This window comes from Vidua chalybeata, chromosome 2, assembly GCF_026979565.1.
Source record: "Vidua chalybeata isolate OUT-0048 chromosome 2, bVidCha1 merged haplotype, whole genome shotgun sequence".
Classification (NCBI taxonomy): Eukaryota; Metazoa; Chordata; class Aves; order Passeriformes; family Viduidae; genus Vidua; species Vidua chalybeata.
This window is the reverse complement of record NC_071531.1, coordinates 56,257,192-56,272,814: the sequence shown is the minus strand read 5'-3', so window position 1 is coordinate 56,272,814 and position 15,623 is coordinate 56,257,192. Positions and strand designations below refer to the sequence as shown.

Here is a 15,623-nt window from a genome sequence, read left to right as displayed (position 1 = left end):
CTGCACCTAATTCTGCATTATCTTCTAGAAAGTACCTTTGGATAAATTTATTTTGCTTGTATGATTAATGTGTGTCCAATTCTGAAAATAAAAATAGCATTGAGTAGATCAATTGCTATATGACTTAAAGGCTAGAACATAAATTCTGTGTCTAAGAATGTAATAATACTGCAGTGACATGGAGAATGGTGTACTTTCAGGGAAATGTATTTATGTTGTGGATCTTCTCTCTGAGAATATTTTGAACTACCCACTTGAAAGCTGTCAGGGCATATCTGCCCTGGTGTCTTACATGCCTTCTTGCATATTATTATACAACATCAGCTTTTTTTTTTTTTTTTTTTTTTTTCTTTCCTATAGTATTGCTGTTTAAGAACTGTGTAAACCCATGGGGAAGAGGAAGATAGAAAAGGGAAAGAAACAGAATTGAAAAACAGTGATTAACTCATGGATGTGTTTATGCTGGAGCTGCTTTTCCTTTGTCTGAATTTTGATTTAGTTAATGGAATTTACTTTTTCCTGCCATGCTTTGATGTTTCAAATTTTTAAATGTTCCCTTTTTTTTTGGCACAGAGCTGATTGTTGTCTTATGGTAGATTTGGCTTTCCTATGCAGTGGAATGCCAGAAGCATCACAGCGTCACTTTGTACCTTGTGATAATAATTTAGGATAAACACTATAATTGCTGTATTTACCTTCATTTTATAAGCTGAAAAAACATAGTTATAAATTACATTAATTTAGAAGGCAGTACCATCAGCTTGAGTGCAGGAGGAAAAGAGAAACAGTACTAAATTAATTTAAAAATGAAGTAACCAACGTGCTTCTGGAACTATGTATTGACAAATCTGTGCTTATGAAGATGCAACCCAGAATCTGACAGTAAGATAATGACTGAATTGTATGGTTTTATGCCCAGTCAAGAGGGTTTTTTGGTAATTTTTATGTCATCAGGCTACTGCTGGTAGTACTTAATTACTTGGTAGCCTTACTTTCATCTTTCTCTGCATCCTAATTCTAATCTGGCCTTTTCTTGAGCCTTGAGTAAGAGAATAGTTTCTGTGGATGACAGACGTGTATTGGGTCAAGTTTTTCAGTGCTGACATCTAATTAGAGACATCAGAGATGGTGATGTTTGGGGTGCTGTGTGTCATCCAACTGCAGACTTCTCTCATTTGGTTAATTAAGTGATAGTGGGAACTTAACTTGGGATGACTGATGGTGTTGGTAGACTGCAATGAATTGCTGTGTTCCTGCCAGGACTGAGCAAAGTCACCTTAAAAGATCCAACCAATTGAAATCTCCAAATATCAATTGCAAAATTGCATTCAGATTCTTAAAAGTGGTTTTTATAACACTTAGAACTTGTCATTGGGACTCTTGGGGGGGAAGAGAACAAATCAATATTGGTAACAGAAAGACTCAATTTCCTACATTTATCTATGTGATAGTTTCTTACACATCTGGTTTAGTGTTGGAGGCATTACTGATTCTCCATGCCTTCCCAATTAATTCATTAGTTGATCGAAATATGTGCTGGGTTTGCTGTACAGTAGATCACCACTTCATTGTTTCTGTTGTGTATGCTGAGAGCTGGTCTTAGTTAATTCTTGTCTGGCTTTTTATAAGAACCTGAGGACTCTAATCTGTCGTATAATCGGCTTGGTTACACAGAGGCCACACGGGTATCAGCTGTTAGTGAGCTGGGACATTACACTAGAAAATAATTGTAACATTTGAAAGCATATGCATTGAACCTATGCTGAAGCAGCAGTGCAAACAACACTTCATGCTCTCAGAAGGATGGAAAGCCTAGCACACAGTGTTAAATGTATTCTGAACTGGGATTTGGTATCTTTGTCTCTCTTTACCAGTATTAGCAACAGACTTTACATTTCTCTTGTAATTAAATGTAGAATGTATATGTTAATTAGGTTATTTGTTAAGGGATCGCCAATTCAATTTCTAGATGCTAAACAGCTTTTGATCTAAGGTGTGAAAAAACCACTGACCTGAAGGGCCAACAACATAATCTATGAAATTGTGCCAGAATTCCAGTAGATTTTAAACCAGTGGAAATAAAAATAAATGTAAATATGTAAAGCCAGCTTGGAAGTAAGAATAAAATGTGTTAACCAAGGGCAGCATAACTTGAAGATTTTTAAAACTAAGCCTATGTTTTTGCATCTTAAAATGTATTATGTTAAATGTAATATGTTCAAGGGTTGCAAATTGCATTGAGTTCTTGAAATATTCTAAGATACTTCTAGAAGTTGTCCTAATTAAATCTTCTGCTCCAAGAAGGACTCTAGATTAGATCAGCTGTAGCTTTACTTAGCTATGTCTTGGAAAATGTCTGTGGATGGAGGTTCTGCAACTAGTCAGGAGAATCTGTGCTGCAGAGTGTGACCTGTGGTGAAAGTCTGTGTTAAAAATTAAGCAACTTGAAATTTTATAATAGAAAGTTACACGCAGCAACTCTATTACTTAGTGATTATTTGATTTGCTTTGTTTTATAATGTTGTGTCTTGTATTATTTTCAAAACATCCTAGTATCCTTCATGATTTGGACTGCTACTGAGCCATGACTTACTGTCCAGAATGACTATGTATTTTTCATTAATGATAACTAAATTAGAGCTCAGGATTGTACATATTGTTTGAGCTTTTTTTAATTCTTATTGTGCAGTGCTTTGTGTTTATTAATGTTGAAATTCACCTGACAGCTGATCCTAAGGTCACAGAGAGCAGTAAGCTATAGATTTTTGTGTCATCTAGAACTGTATAATCATCACCAAGTACCACCTTGCTATCCAGTCCTTTGCCTTAAATTTGCGGTTTTCTGTGCAAACCAGAGGAATATATCCAGTGTTAACTAATCCTATAGAAGAGAGACCATTGTGTTCATACTCTTCCTTTTCTATGTCTTAGTATGTGGGACAGAATTCTTCTCTCTCCTTGGGCCTTAATTCATTTTCTTTAAGAACTTTTGGTGAAGGGTCTTGTCAAAGCTATTTCAGCAAGTCTTTCTACCCTCTCCTTCCTGCATCCTTCTGCTCTCCACTCATTCTCTTCATCTTTCAGAGAAGCCTAATAGCTGTGGATGGGACATCTTCTATCTGCCAGAAATATTGTCTTCCCCTAAAGTTCAAAAGGTTCTCACGGCTACAGATTCTAGTCTTATAGTTTATATGAGTTTGCTCATGTGAGTCTATGTAAAATCGAGGATTTCATGTGATCAGCATGTCTGATGTTCTGTTGTTTTCCATTCTTCTGGTAGAGGTGTTAATTTAAAGCATGTCAGCAGTTCTGGATTTTGACTGCTGTAGAGCTTATTGGGATGGGCTGCTATAGAGCTATTAGGGCTATCGCAGTGGGGTTTGCTGTCACTGCTGTATATATTCTAAGACCTTTTGGACTGTAATATCAATTTGAAAAACTTGCTTAGATATGTGTTTGAAAAAGAATTTTAGTTTGGAGAACTTCCAAATCTCTGTAGAGATTTAGTTTAGAAAGAATAATTAAAAAAAAAAACCCTCAAACAACAAAAAACCCAAAGAAAACCAACTTACATAGTATAACTTTTTTTTTTATCAATCGTTTTGGCACTCATTCATTTGTCATCCTTGTCATCTGTCAGGATTTTTCTATCTGCTTTGAAAAGTCTTTATTATTAACTTTTATCAAATGAATCCTCCAGAATATTTTGTTCATTCTTTCTTTTGACTTCTTTTTTGTTGATATAATTAACCTCCCTTTTTCCTTTGAAAAACTTCCTTTAATATTTTGTTTTAAATATAAAATCCAGTACCTCTTTACTGTTTTGTCTAAGCTATCAGTGATAATGGCCTTTGAATAAAGTTCTCTGAGAAGTCACAAAAACCTGAAACTATATTTATTTCATCATGAAATAAAAATTCCTTACTGTTTAAATATAATTTTTTATTATTATCAAAGTTTCTGATTTGTCCTGGGCTTTTGATGGTTTTTTTTGAACTTGCTTAACCAACTCATTCACTCAAAGATTCTGTATATAACTATATGGTGAAGTGAGAACTATATACCTTTTCGATCTTCACCGTAAAAGAGTGTGTAGCCACTGAAGCAGAATAGGGATCTTAGTTTGACTCAGGCACTCCTCGTCTTATATACACGGTGGTGAAATAAGTAACTCCTGTGCCTGCATTCTGATGTGATTGATGATTATGGCTGCATTGTGGAACTTGGTTGGTTACTTCCAGCGGAGAAAGTTGTGCTTTGTGTCTGCTGTGTTAATGCAGGGCTCAAGAAGTAGAAATAAAGTAATGAGTGAGATGGGCAAAATTTCCTTCTAGACTGATGCTATGCAGCTGGTGGTTTCATCTTTTATTTGGGGGAAGTTCTGTTTGCTTTCTTCCTTTCCATCTCCTTCATTCCACACTTCCTAACCAGTGCTTTGGATTTTGCCATCTTTAATATGAAAAATTTGTAGTTTGTCAGATACATTTTGAATGTAAATTGCCTGTCAAAATATTAATCAGTATTTATTTATCAGCTTTATTTATTTAAAGTATTTGTCAGTATTTAAAGTATTTATCAGTATTGAAAGTATTTATCAGCTTTTGCAGTTGTTTTAAGGCAGAAAATTTAGTGGCTCTTTACTTATATAGTAGTTACCTTTGCATTTGCTTATAGTGCTGCTAGTGCAATTTAAAACGATACCACAAATAAGACCTAAAATTGCAGCAGTAGTTTTAAAAAACCTATCACATGTAGATTTGAGATCTCAATTTGTAGCTTTTTTCCTGACCTTCACTGATTTCTCACCCTGTTTAGAGATGCCAATGAAGAGATAAAAATTACATCACTCAGTGAAGTCCATCTAATCTGAGCTTTTTGAAAGCATAAGGAAGTAAACCTATTGTCTGTGCAGCCCTTGCAGAGGGTGCCCTGCTTAGTAGTTCCTTGTTAGTTCAAGACAGGCTTTTCCACATGCATTTCTCCCTTTCCCAGTTGTCTGCTTGTAGAAGAACTGTAGATGTCCTGAAACCAGCTTCTTGTAGACCTGTGTTGTGAGACATTCTCCAGTTTCTAGGATTTTTGACTCTGGGTCAGGGCTTTGCAAGTGATTATTTTGAATTCTTCTGTTGGGAACTGTAATTATAAAGGAAGGTTGATTCTGGTTTTCAGTTTTATGTACATAGCTTAGGTAAAGCACTTGGTGAATGAAGTATATTGAATTTGCGAAAGAGCAAGTGGAGAGTGTGACGTTTTTGATGATGATATTCTTAGCGATGTGTAATGTGATTATAAAGGTAAACAAGCTTTATGTTTTGTTCAAGAACCAAACTTCCCCTTTTTTTTAATTGTGAAATACTTGTTAAAGATGTATGAGACTGCCAGTCTCTTAAGTATTCCCAGCAGTAGGAATTTTATAGATGAAAAGAGACTTAGAAAGAGCACACATCACACTATGGGAGGTGTGACTGTAAAGACTTCACTAATGCAGCTGTTAAAATGTCTTAAAATCTATGCTCTATGTGCAAGAACTTGATGCAGAGTATGCTTAAAACTTGCTTTCGATACTTCATGTTTGGAACAGAGTAATTTCAGAGAGGTTGGGGGGGAACCCCAAAATAATACAAGTTCTAGTAATTAAAAAGCGAAGGATGGTGTGTGGGGTGGATCTAGAGAGGTGTGAGAGCGACTGATTGTCAGGCTAACCCAATAATAGACTTACAGTTCTCCTTGCATGTCAAACATATTAAAGATTAATTCTAAAACTACCACTGTTCCATCTTTTGTATGACAATAGTCCTTGTCCTTTGGAAATGGATAAGAGGCTGGTTTGATAGAGGTGACTAAAAAAATCATAATAGAAATATGACTTGCAAGCCCTTGAGGGATTGCTGGGGTGCACTCTGACACTAAGCAGAAACCTCCTTACCGCCAAATCCTGTCTCAGGACTTACTGACCCAGGGATAAGGCAGCTCTCCCCTCCAGTGTTACTGTAGGAGAGACAGAAAAGGCTCCTTGTTAGGGAGAGCAGTTCCATCTAGGCTCTTTGCCTCTCTAGTGTTGGTAGGAGGCCAAGGAAGTGGCTCCACATGAAGATGGGGTGGGCTGGCTGAGGAGCAGGAGGTTCCTGAGGGAGAAGCACAGTGGGTGCTTGTGTTGGGCCTCGCTGTCAGCTGCTGGACTACTGTTGCTTATGCAGTGAAATAATTTTTGTAGTGCTTGATATTGCATATGTTTAGAACTGTACTGCTTCAAAGTTATTGGTCTTTATCACATTCCTACTGAAAGTGTCAGGAAGCCAGTAAGAAGCTAATATATTGGTGTTGTTTAAGTACTGCACTTTTGGATTTTGTTTTCATTTTGGTTTTTCTACTTTTCCTTGGCACTGAGCATTTGCTGTGGTTTCTTTAGGTCAGGATTTTGCTGTCAAAAGAGATTTTAGTGCTAATTAACTTGGATTTTCTTTCTCACATTACAAAAAAAGGTGGGGGCAGTAATGACAGTCATTCTGCTTCTATTATGTAATGTAAAAAAGCACCAACCTTTTTTATTTGTTCTAAAAATACATTGACTTTCTTAGTTCATGTTTTTTTATTTAAAGTCAAATGTCATAGACATCTGAGAGAGGTTTAGGCCTTAAGTTTTGTCAGCTAAACATCTGAGAACATGAGCTTGTGAATGTATATTTTATGAGTTCCTTTCTGGGGTTTCAGCTTGACTTGGGTTGGAGACTGCACTTAAGGAAGTGGTGTATTCCCAGGAGTGAAAAATTAGGTAGCTGAGATGCAAGTTGAACTGCCTGGGGAACTGAGATGATGTAGTGGCTGTGCACCAGTTTTAGGAATGTCAGTAATATTTTAAAGATAGGCTTAAATACCTTGGCGCCTCATCATCTACAGGCTTACCAAGTTGTAACCAAAATTCTCTATTTCTCAGTGTGCTTTTTTGGGATGATTTAAATTGGTTTTTGCTAGCAAAAGTGCACTTAAAACTTAGTGGATTTTTAACAGTGATACAATACAGTCCATTCTGTTATTTTAAAATTTTGGGTTTCCATCTTTAAGGAGTGAAATAGAGAAACAGTTTAGATTAAGTTCCTGTAAGACAATTATCAAAGTAATGTGACTGGCTATGGTTCACTGTCAAAACCTGAGGCTACATGAAAACATCTTCTAGGTCATGCTTGATTTGATACTATCATGAAAAACCTGGGTGAAGTACTAAGCTCAAACATGAGATAACGCTCCTTAAAACTGCAAAGCTGTGAGTGCTCAGGTCAGAGTTCAGAGTGTTGTTAACAAATTGAAAAAGTGATAGGAAAACAAAAATACAGTTTATAGCAATAATCATTGATGTATGTGCAAAGCGCAGAGAAAGATATACTAAATGTATGAGACAAGAGCAAGATGTAGGAAATAAATCTTAAAATGCAATTGCAAAACGAAACGGCATTTCTTGTTGTGAGAATATTAATAGTTAAATTGCCAAGAATGCCACTTGAATCTAGGTTTGTCATTCCTTGCAGATGTTTGCCTTGTGGGTAAAGGAACAATTGACTCTAATTTTGCCTATTTAGTTCTTTAAACTAAAAGCTCAGAAGCTGAAGGGAAGAACAGTGTTAATTGCTTCCCAGTAATAGTTACACAGGTTAAAGGAAAAACTTTCTTGGCGATCTGAGTTTTGTATTTGGATAATAATATCTTAAAATGTGGTTTGTTTTTCTTTCTTAAATGGCTGTAGTGGATAGACCCTTAGTGAAATTTCTAACATTTTATGTAATTCCTTTACACAACTGAAATTCAGCAAAACATTTTGAAGCCCTATTAAGAGAACGGCCAAATTTTTGAAATAGCTGGTATGCAGTTTTTCTGTTATGGAACAACACTGACATCCAGTGGTGGTCTTGTACTACTGCGGTCTTTTAAGATCTTAATTGCTTCAAGTGTTCTCTTTTCTATCGAGGTGTTATCAAGTAAGAAAAATTTGAAAGTTTCTGCGATTTTTTTTTTTTCCTTTGAAAACCGTACCGTTTTATGGCACGATTGTATAAATCTGGTTCTGTAGCAAAGATATGTAAGGAACATTCTGATTTTTGCATAAACACAATGAAAATAGCTATATAAAATTTACTATAAAACCCAAATGTTGATTTGTGTGGCTGGCACTGGATTAGAAGTGGTAGTGCCGTTTGTGCTTGATGCTAATATCACAATGATTCTGGAAGAGTTGGGAATCTGAAATGGATAAATTTTATAGAACATCTTTATTTATATTAATTTTCCTTATTTGCTTCTTCCCTTAAAGAAAGCTTCTACTTAATAAGATGTTAATTCTAGAGATGGTAGAAGGAAATGACAGAGGATTTATAGAAAAATGATGTGATAGAAAAAGGATGGAAGATTAAAGATTTGTGTTTGTGCATGAACTGTTAATTACAAAGAGAGAAAAGATGCTTTTCAAGAAAGCTGCTCATGAAAAATAAATATTATTAGAAGAGTTGTTTACCTGGTGTATTTAATTATAGAATAAGGCTCTCATTTAAAACCTTTCTGTGTGTGTGTGCGTGTGTATACACGTGCTTGTTTGTCTGCAGATGAAGTGTTTGATCCAGCAGTATTAAGCAGACAAAAAATGCATCTTGCTTTGATACTGCCAGTTTCTTCAGTGTTAGGTAATAGAGTAGCAGTACAGAAATCTGTCTATTCAGGCCACATCAGGTCTAATTTGTTCTTCATGAAGTAAAGCAGAACATAAAGCGAGATAAGTAGAGGCATACGCAAGATCGGTACTATGGTTATATCCCATAGCAGTGGGAGATTCTGAAAAGGAGAATGCACACCTATAATGTACAAAAGTGGGTTATTAAATTGATGTTATGATGCTCCTTGATATGAAGGAGCAGTGGGAAAACAGCTTTGCCTGTCACTGATGTAATATTTTTTTGTGTATTACAAAGGAAGAATTACTGAAATCTGTTTTTCATAGAAGATTGTTGAGAACATTTTGACAGAAAAATTGTAGATTTGGATTTATATGTGAATGGTTCATGTAGAAATGCTGATTCATGACTAATGGTTTTGTTTTAATATCTCATTTGAAGTTGGGAATGCAGGTACTTTCTAGGAGATGGTTTTTCTGACAAAAGCTGTTGCTAAGAGTATTGTACTGCTTCATGTCTCAGATGAATGGAACTGGAGTGGGGGGAAGAATAGGTGAGAGATCCCTCAGGTTTCAGCAAGCATAATGCAAAAGAATTGCAGTTGAAACATTTATTTTCCTTTCTCTTCTGATCTCCTTTCTCTCGAGAATGCTTCACAAATAACCATCTCAACCATTTGTGGAAGCTTTATGCCCATTTGATTGTAAGCTGTGATTTTTTTTTCCCCTTCTAATTTGTATTAATATTCCAAGGCCACAGAATCCCTGTGTGAATCCTGCAGGATTACTTGCTAGAATTCCCTTGAAATCAATGTAGTTGTTTTCATAACTTCAATATGTTTTAAAACATGTAAGAAAGAAGTGTAGTGAGTACTTTATTTCTTGGAAACTAAAGGTACTTTTAGTGTATCTTAGTCTGGTTACCTGTCTACATCGTGGGAGGTTATGTTGTGGAGTGTGTGTTGCGGGGGTTTTTTTGGTGTCATTGTAAGATGTTAGTGGTCAGCCACTGGCTTGCTTTGGACTTCTTGGAGAGCTTTGTGGAGCTTGGCTGCTGCTCACTCTATGCTTCTCATCCATTTATTTTACCTTTCATTTATTTGCTGCTTCACATTAAGCAAAAGTGCTTAATTCTGAAATGTTTGTTTACAGAAGGTAAAAAGAGAAGTTTGTTGATTGTGACAGCAGCATTTCTGTTCCAGGTTATTCCCAGTGTCTCCTTGATTTATAAAGGAAAGTTGGGGGAAACGGCTTGGAATGGAGGTGTAAAGAGCAAGAATTGACAGGCACTGCTTGTACAGCACAGCCAGGTAGATCTTGGGAACTGGGAGACTTACGTGCACTTCCAGCAGTGTGATGTGGTTCATGTGTGGTTTGGGATTGCTTCCAACCACTTGGCAATAGGAAGTGTGTTGGATTTATGTAATAGGATCACACTGTAGGTTACCTTTTGTTATCTAAGGTCATGGTATTTTGCAAAACGGGCAGAACAGGTAATGCAGATGATGTGAGACACTTGAGTGGATATAATAGACACAGAACTGCAGGGCTGTTCTCTTTGACTCCAGAGCAGGTTTTTACTGTTTTTGGTTTTGTTCAGGGTCAATTTTTTTTTTTTCTTCCTTGATCTAATACAGAGAACAAAGAATTGAGTGACCTTATGCTGTAAAGGTCCTACTTCAGCATATTGCATGCCTTCATTAAGAACAGATAGAAAAAGGGAATCTGATTCCTTCAGAGTCTGGAAAAAGCTCAGACTTAATAATCTTTATGCTGTTGGGGAAGGATTATACCATCTGAAGAGGTAGCTTTATCTATTTTAACTCCTTTTTCATACTTGAGCAAGATAGATGTATTTTTTTCTGTATAAATAAATTTATTTTAAAATAAATTTAATAATGATTTAATAATTTAAGTTTAATAAAATAAATTTGATAATTTATTTTCTTAAATAATTTGTGGGCCTATAGCAGAAAATACTCAAAGCTAAAACTTAGATAGTTCTTATAGGAGGCTGTACAAATAGGAGAAAATAAAACTGTTTATTTAAAAAAAGTCTCTGTAAGTTTGTTAAGAAAATATAAACATGTTTAGGGTACTCATTGCCATATGAAGTAGTCTGTATAAATGTTGTTATGGCAAAATGGAAAAGACTGACTTGATAATGAAAAATTTCAAGCTTCTGTTTCAAGCTTCTGTTAAAGCAGGAGAGATCTTGCTTTGGCTAAATCTGGTGTACAGCATCTCCTGGTTGCAATTTGCTTCCTGGCCAATTTCTGACAATTTTTTACTAAATCTATAGTTTTGCATCCTGTTGCACAGAAGCAGCACCTGACACATTACTGGAAAGCTCTTTTTTTCTCTATTGAAGTTCTTTAGCAAAATTCTGCTGACAGAATTGTTGATTTGATCTTTTTTTCTTGAAAGTAATTTTGATCCTGATCTTTTGCATTTACCTAATTTATACTTTCATATAATAAGCATCTACAATAACCAAACCAACCAACCCCAAACTATAAAGTATCTCCCCTACACTGATATTCACAGATTTAGTTTTTTTTTGAAAACTCTTAAAATAACCAAGTCAATCAGGTTTTCGCTAAAAACCTTTGATGTTTGCTTAAATCAACCTAACAGATGTCCTCAGTAGTATTTTATGATTGGTGTCTCTGTGAGGTTTTAGTCAGATAGGCAATGTTTTTGCTAAGTGCTGTTGCTTAAATTAGCACAAGTCAAAAATTAGTGGTCTTCTCCCATGAATTTCTCTTTATCCTTCTGTCTCAAAAGCTTTTCTAAATAATGAGACAAACTAAACTGAAAATTCATATGTAGATTTATATATAAAAAAGATAATAAAACCCGTCAAAAAATTTTTACTAAATCAGAATGCTATTTTGACAGCAGTGATTCAGTTTTCTTCACATTGAGGTGCAAAAGTAAAATATGACTCAGCAGTGATTGTTGTAATAGCAGAATTAATCTTGTCCTATGTAGAGAAAGTTTAATTCTAGGTCAGATTCTTGTTTACTCATTCTTTAAATTGTTTTTTACTTACTGGAAAAAAAGTAGTGCTTATGTTGAAGTACTCGGCTTAAATAACAGTACTCTCTGCAGAGAACTGCAGTCCCTCTAGCTTTAGTAGAATGAAGAATGACTTCATTTGCATTTGGAGCAGTAAAAGAAAAATCCTTCCATGACTTAGCCCACAGTCTAAAGCTCAGCTTATGGATTTTGTACTCACCCAGCCTGTGCTGTTCAACTTATGTTCCGTTTTATGCTGAAGATGGCAGAAGGTAAACTGGTAAAGTTTGATACTGCTCTTTCTAGGAAGTCTGTTGGTGTAATTAAGCCACAATTGAAGCCTCGAGAGCAGGATAGTTTGTTGGATGTATCTGTTTCCCCTGGCACAGAGTGGGAATGCTGTTCTGCTTTACCTTCTGACTCCAACTAATGAGAGCTGCTAATGCACAGGAGTTGGATAAATCTTCCCATATCATAGTAATGAAGCTTAGAATTACTCAGCTGGGAAATTCTGTATTCCCATGCAAGCCAACACATCTTGCTACCTTATTCTTCTCAAGCATTTGTCTTTTATTAAAAAAATAGCATTGTTTCTTCTTATGTTTCTCTATATATATGCTTTTTTTTTTGCCGTCTGAATTGTTTCATTATTGGCTTTTCTTCTTTTTGGTTGTGGTGGGCTAGAGACTCAGGATTTGCTAGATTCCAGTGTTTGACATGAGCAGGTAAATCCCATCAAGTGTCTGGGTTAGAGCACAGCTGGGACCAGTAATTAGTCTTGGAACACTGCAGGACTGGAAAAGGCAATGATAAAGTCACCAGGGCTGGAATCAAAAAGGTCTGTCAAGTGTACTTCCCTTCAAGTATTTTGCCTTGTTTGTATGTAACACTGTGCATGTTATTTTCTTCAAAACAAGGTATTTCTTGAAGCACTCAGGAATATTTATTTTTAGCATTTTTTAGTGTATATTACTCTTTGTTTCTTAAATAATTCTTTTATTATTTGGGAAAAGGTGATTTCTTGGCGAGTAATTATTTAAATGTTGAGGAGGAACTGTGTTTCAGACTGGGTGTCTATCAGTTATGTAATGGTTGCTGTGATGTATTTGAAGAAAATGAAGAGCTGTGCAGAAGAAGGCAGGTTGCCAGCTACATAAAATTGAAAACTGGAACTGCAAATGGGTTAGAGTAGGCAAAATGTACAGCAAATGCCAGAATTTCTGATCACTCAAGTTAAAATGATCCTTTTTTAAAGTGATTTTGAAGGTTAGAATAGGTCAGCCCTTTAAAGTGGATTCAGGTAATCAATTCAAAACTTAGTGTTCAAAACTTACTGTATACTTACAGATTTTTTTCAGAAAGATACTGATCCTGCACTACCACCATCAGTGTAAGGAAGCTATTTACATTAAGTATTTTTTCATGTATTTTTGTATCTATGCTTCACCAGTACAAAAGATAGGAACGAAAGACAATCTCATAGACAGAAGATATGTTTGTCTCATTGATACATCATGTGATACTCTAATTTTTTTTTTTTTCTTTAACAGGTGTCTTTCAGATGAAGGAATTGAAGCTTGCTTAAGTTCATCTGAAAAAGTTAATACAAATGATATTATCCTAGTTGCCCTTAATGTAAGTTATGGTAGTGAAAATGTTTTTTATGAGAAATCATGCTAAAATGACAGTTATAATGGCTTGAGTATATGTTTGTGTGTCTAATTAAGTGTACTATTGTCTGTGTGATTTATGTAAAGGACAGAGTACTTACCTCTCTCCTTGCCTGTATGAATTGTGAGTTTTATTTGGAAAGAACGTCTACTCCAATCTGCAAAACCTATAGGAGAAAAAATGAACAGATTTAGCAATAGGAAAATATTTTTTTTTGTTCATGAAATGTAAAACTAAAGTCAAACTACAAACAGTAATACAGCCAGAAGTGCTATGTAATGATATGAGTATGAAATTTTAGTACAAGTTTGTTAGGATGAATAAAACACCCTTACTTTGACTTCTGGACATGATACTACTTAAAGCACATTCAGACTACATATCCAGTGTTGTCTACGTATTTATGTAACTGAAACCTGTTTTTTTTTTTTTACTTTACTATAGAAATCTGGATTTGTACTCATAATTTTGGCAAAAAATTAACAAGGAATGTACAAGATAGAGCAACGTCTTGAAATGAATATGCCATAATATTTTTAAGGATATGAGAAAAGTGTGCATGTGAATCCTTTTTTTTTTTTTTTTCAGAATTCTAGTATATATGTTGTTGGTAAACATTAATAAGTCTGCTGCCTTTCTTAGTTCATGTATTTGCTATTTTATTTTAACATATTTTATCAAATTAATATTCAGATGTTTTAAATGGTTTAATATAAACTGTACTTATTTGGTTTAATATAAACTTTGTAATAACTATATGTAGTTTCAAGGGGGAAAATGATGTAGTCAAGTGCTTAAGAGAAAAGTATTCTCCTGGTGAAATTAGAATAATAAAATAATGAAATTATATGAGAGTTGTTGGGGATTATTTTGTCCACCTTCAGGATTTAACCACTAGATGGTTTTAGATGATACTCTGAAAAAGAGGGCCCCCACTGCTCCTTTCACTTATTCTTTAAAGCATGTGTTCAGTCAGTCATGTATGCAGGCACCAGTTCATGTAAGGAATATGAAAAGAATTAAAGCAAAATTATAATGCAAAGATGCAAAGAATGTAATACAAAACATGCACAAAGCAAGCATTTGATTTCTGGACCAGAGCAGCATGCCCATATATTTGAGAATGCATTGCTGTTTTATACAAAACCCGAATAAAGTACTTGTGAGTTGCTGGGTATTACCCTGCATGTAATCATATGGTGGAATGAGTACTGACATGATAATTTGTGCCTGTGTTGGTATTTCAGGTTTGTTTGATAGATAATAAAAATAAACCAGAAATGTTGCACAAGTACTCCAAAGCCAGAATTAATGGCTTATCACTTTTTATCATTAAGTCAGTTGTTTTTGTACCCAAAAGATTAACTTGTCTGTTGAGTAAGTAGAGGGTAGCAGTGTGTCTTTAATGGCAGGTTAACAGTGAATTACAGAACAGAACAGTTCTGCATTTTACAAATTCTTCCTTGACTGCTAGAGGCACCTTTTAGGCAGAAGAAATCCAGAAGTCAGCTGACCTTTTTTACCATTTTTGATTGTGTGTCTGTGAATTGCTTAAATAAGTATGAAGTAGACATAAATGTATCTTCAGTCCTTCCTTTTATTTTGTCTAACTTAAAATTATTTGTAGAAATTGTCTGCCCTTCCCACTACTCTGATTGCAAAGCTGGAGATTTCAGCAAGGGCAAGTTCTGCCTGAGCAACCCAGTGGCCTTCTGTGATGGGGTGACTACATCAGCGGACAAGGGAAAGGCTACAGATGTCCTTTATCTGGTCTTCTGTAAAGCCTATAACACAGTCCCTGAGAATATCCATCTCTCTAAACTGGAGAAAGATGGATTTAATGAATGGACTGTCAGAGGCATAATAAAGTAGTTGGACAGTCCCATCCAGAGGGTAGTGGTTAATGGCTGAGTCCCAGTGGACATCAGTGACAAGTGATCCTCATCAGTGACAATACAGATCCTCAGGGATCTGTACTGAGACCAGTGTCACTAAATGCCTTCATTAATGACACAGATGAAGGGTCCAAGTGCACCCTCAGCAAATTTGCAGATGACATCAAGCTGAGTAGTGCAGTTGACACACCTGAAGGACAGGATGCCATTCAGAGGGACCTGGACAAGCTTGAGAAGTGGGTGCCTGGGAATCTTGTGAGGTTTAACAGGACCAAGTGCAAAGTGCTGCACCTGTGTCAGGGCAAGCACCAGTATCAACACAGGCTGAGGGATGAACAGATGGAGAGCAGCTCTGCTGAGAAGGTCTTGGGGGTGCTGCT

The 15,623-nt window shown here is 35.6% G+C and overlaps 1 protein-coding gene across 3 annotated transcripts in view; it reads left to right on the top strand.

Moving 5' to 3' along the window:
* The window catches only part of TDRD3 (tudor domain containing 3), a 90,417-nt gene that overhangs the window by 28,039 nt on the left and 46,755 nt on the right, over positions 1-15,623 (top strand). For all 3 annotated transcript variants that reach the window (XM_053934392.1, XM_053934393.1, XM_053934391.1), the window contains one exon: positions 13,228-13,312. In XM_053934392.1, the coding sequence (XP_053790367.1) occupies positions 13,228-13,312 (85 nt within the window). The remainder of the gene's footprint in view (positions 1-13,227; positions 13,313-15,623) is intronic.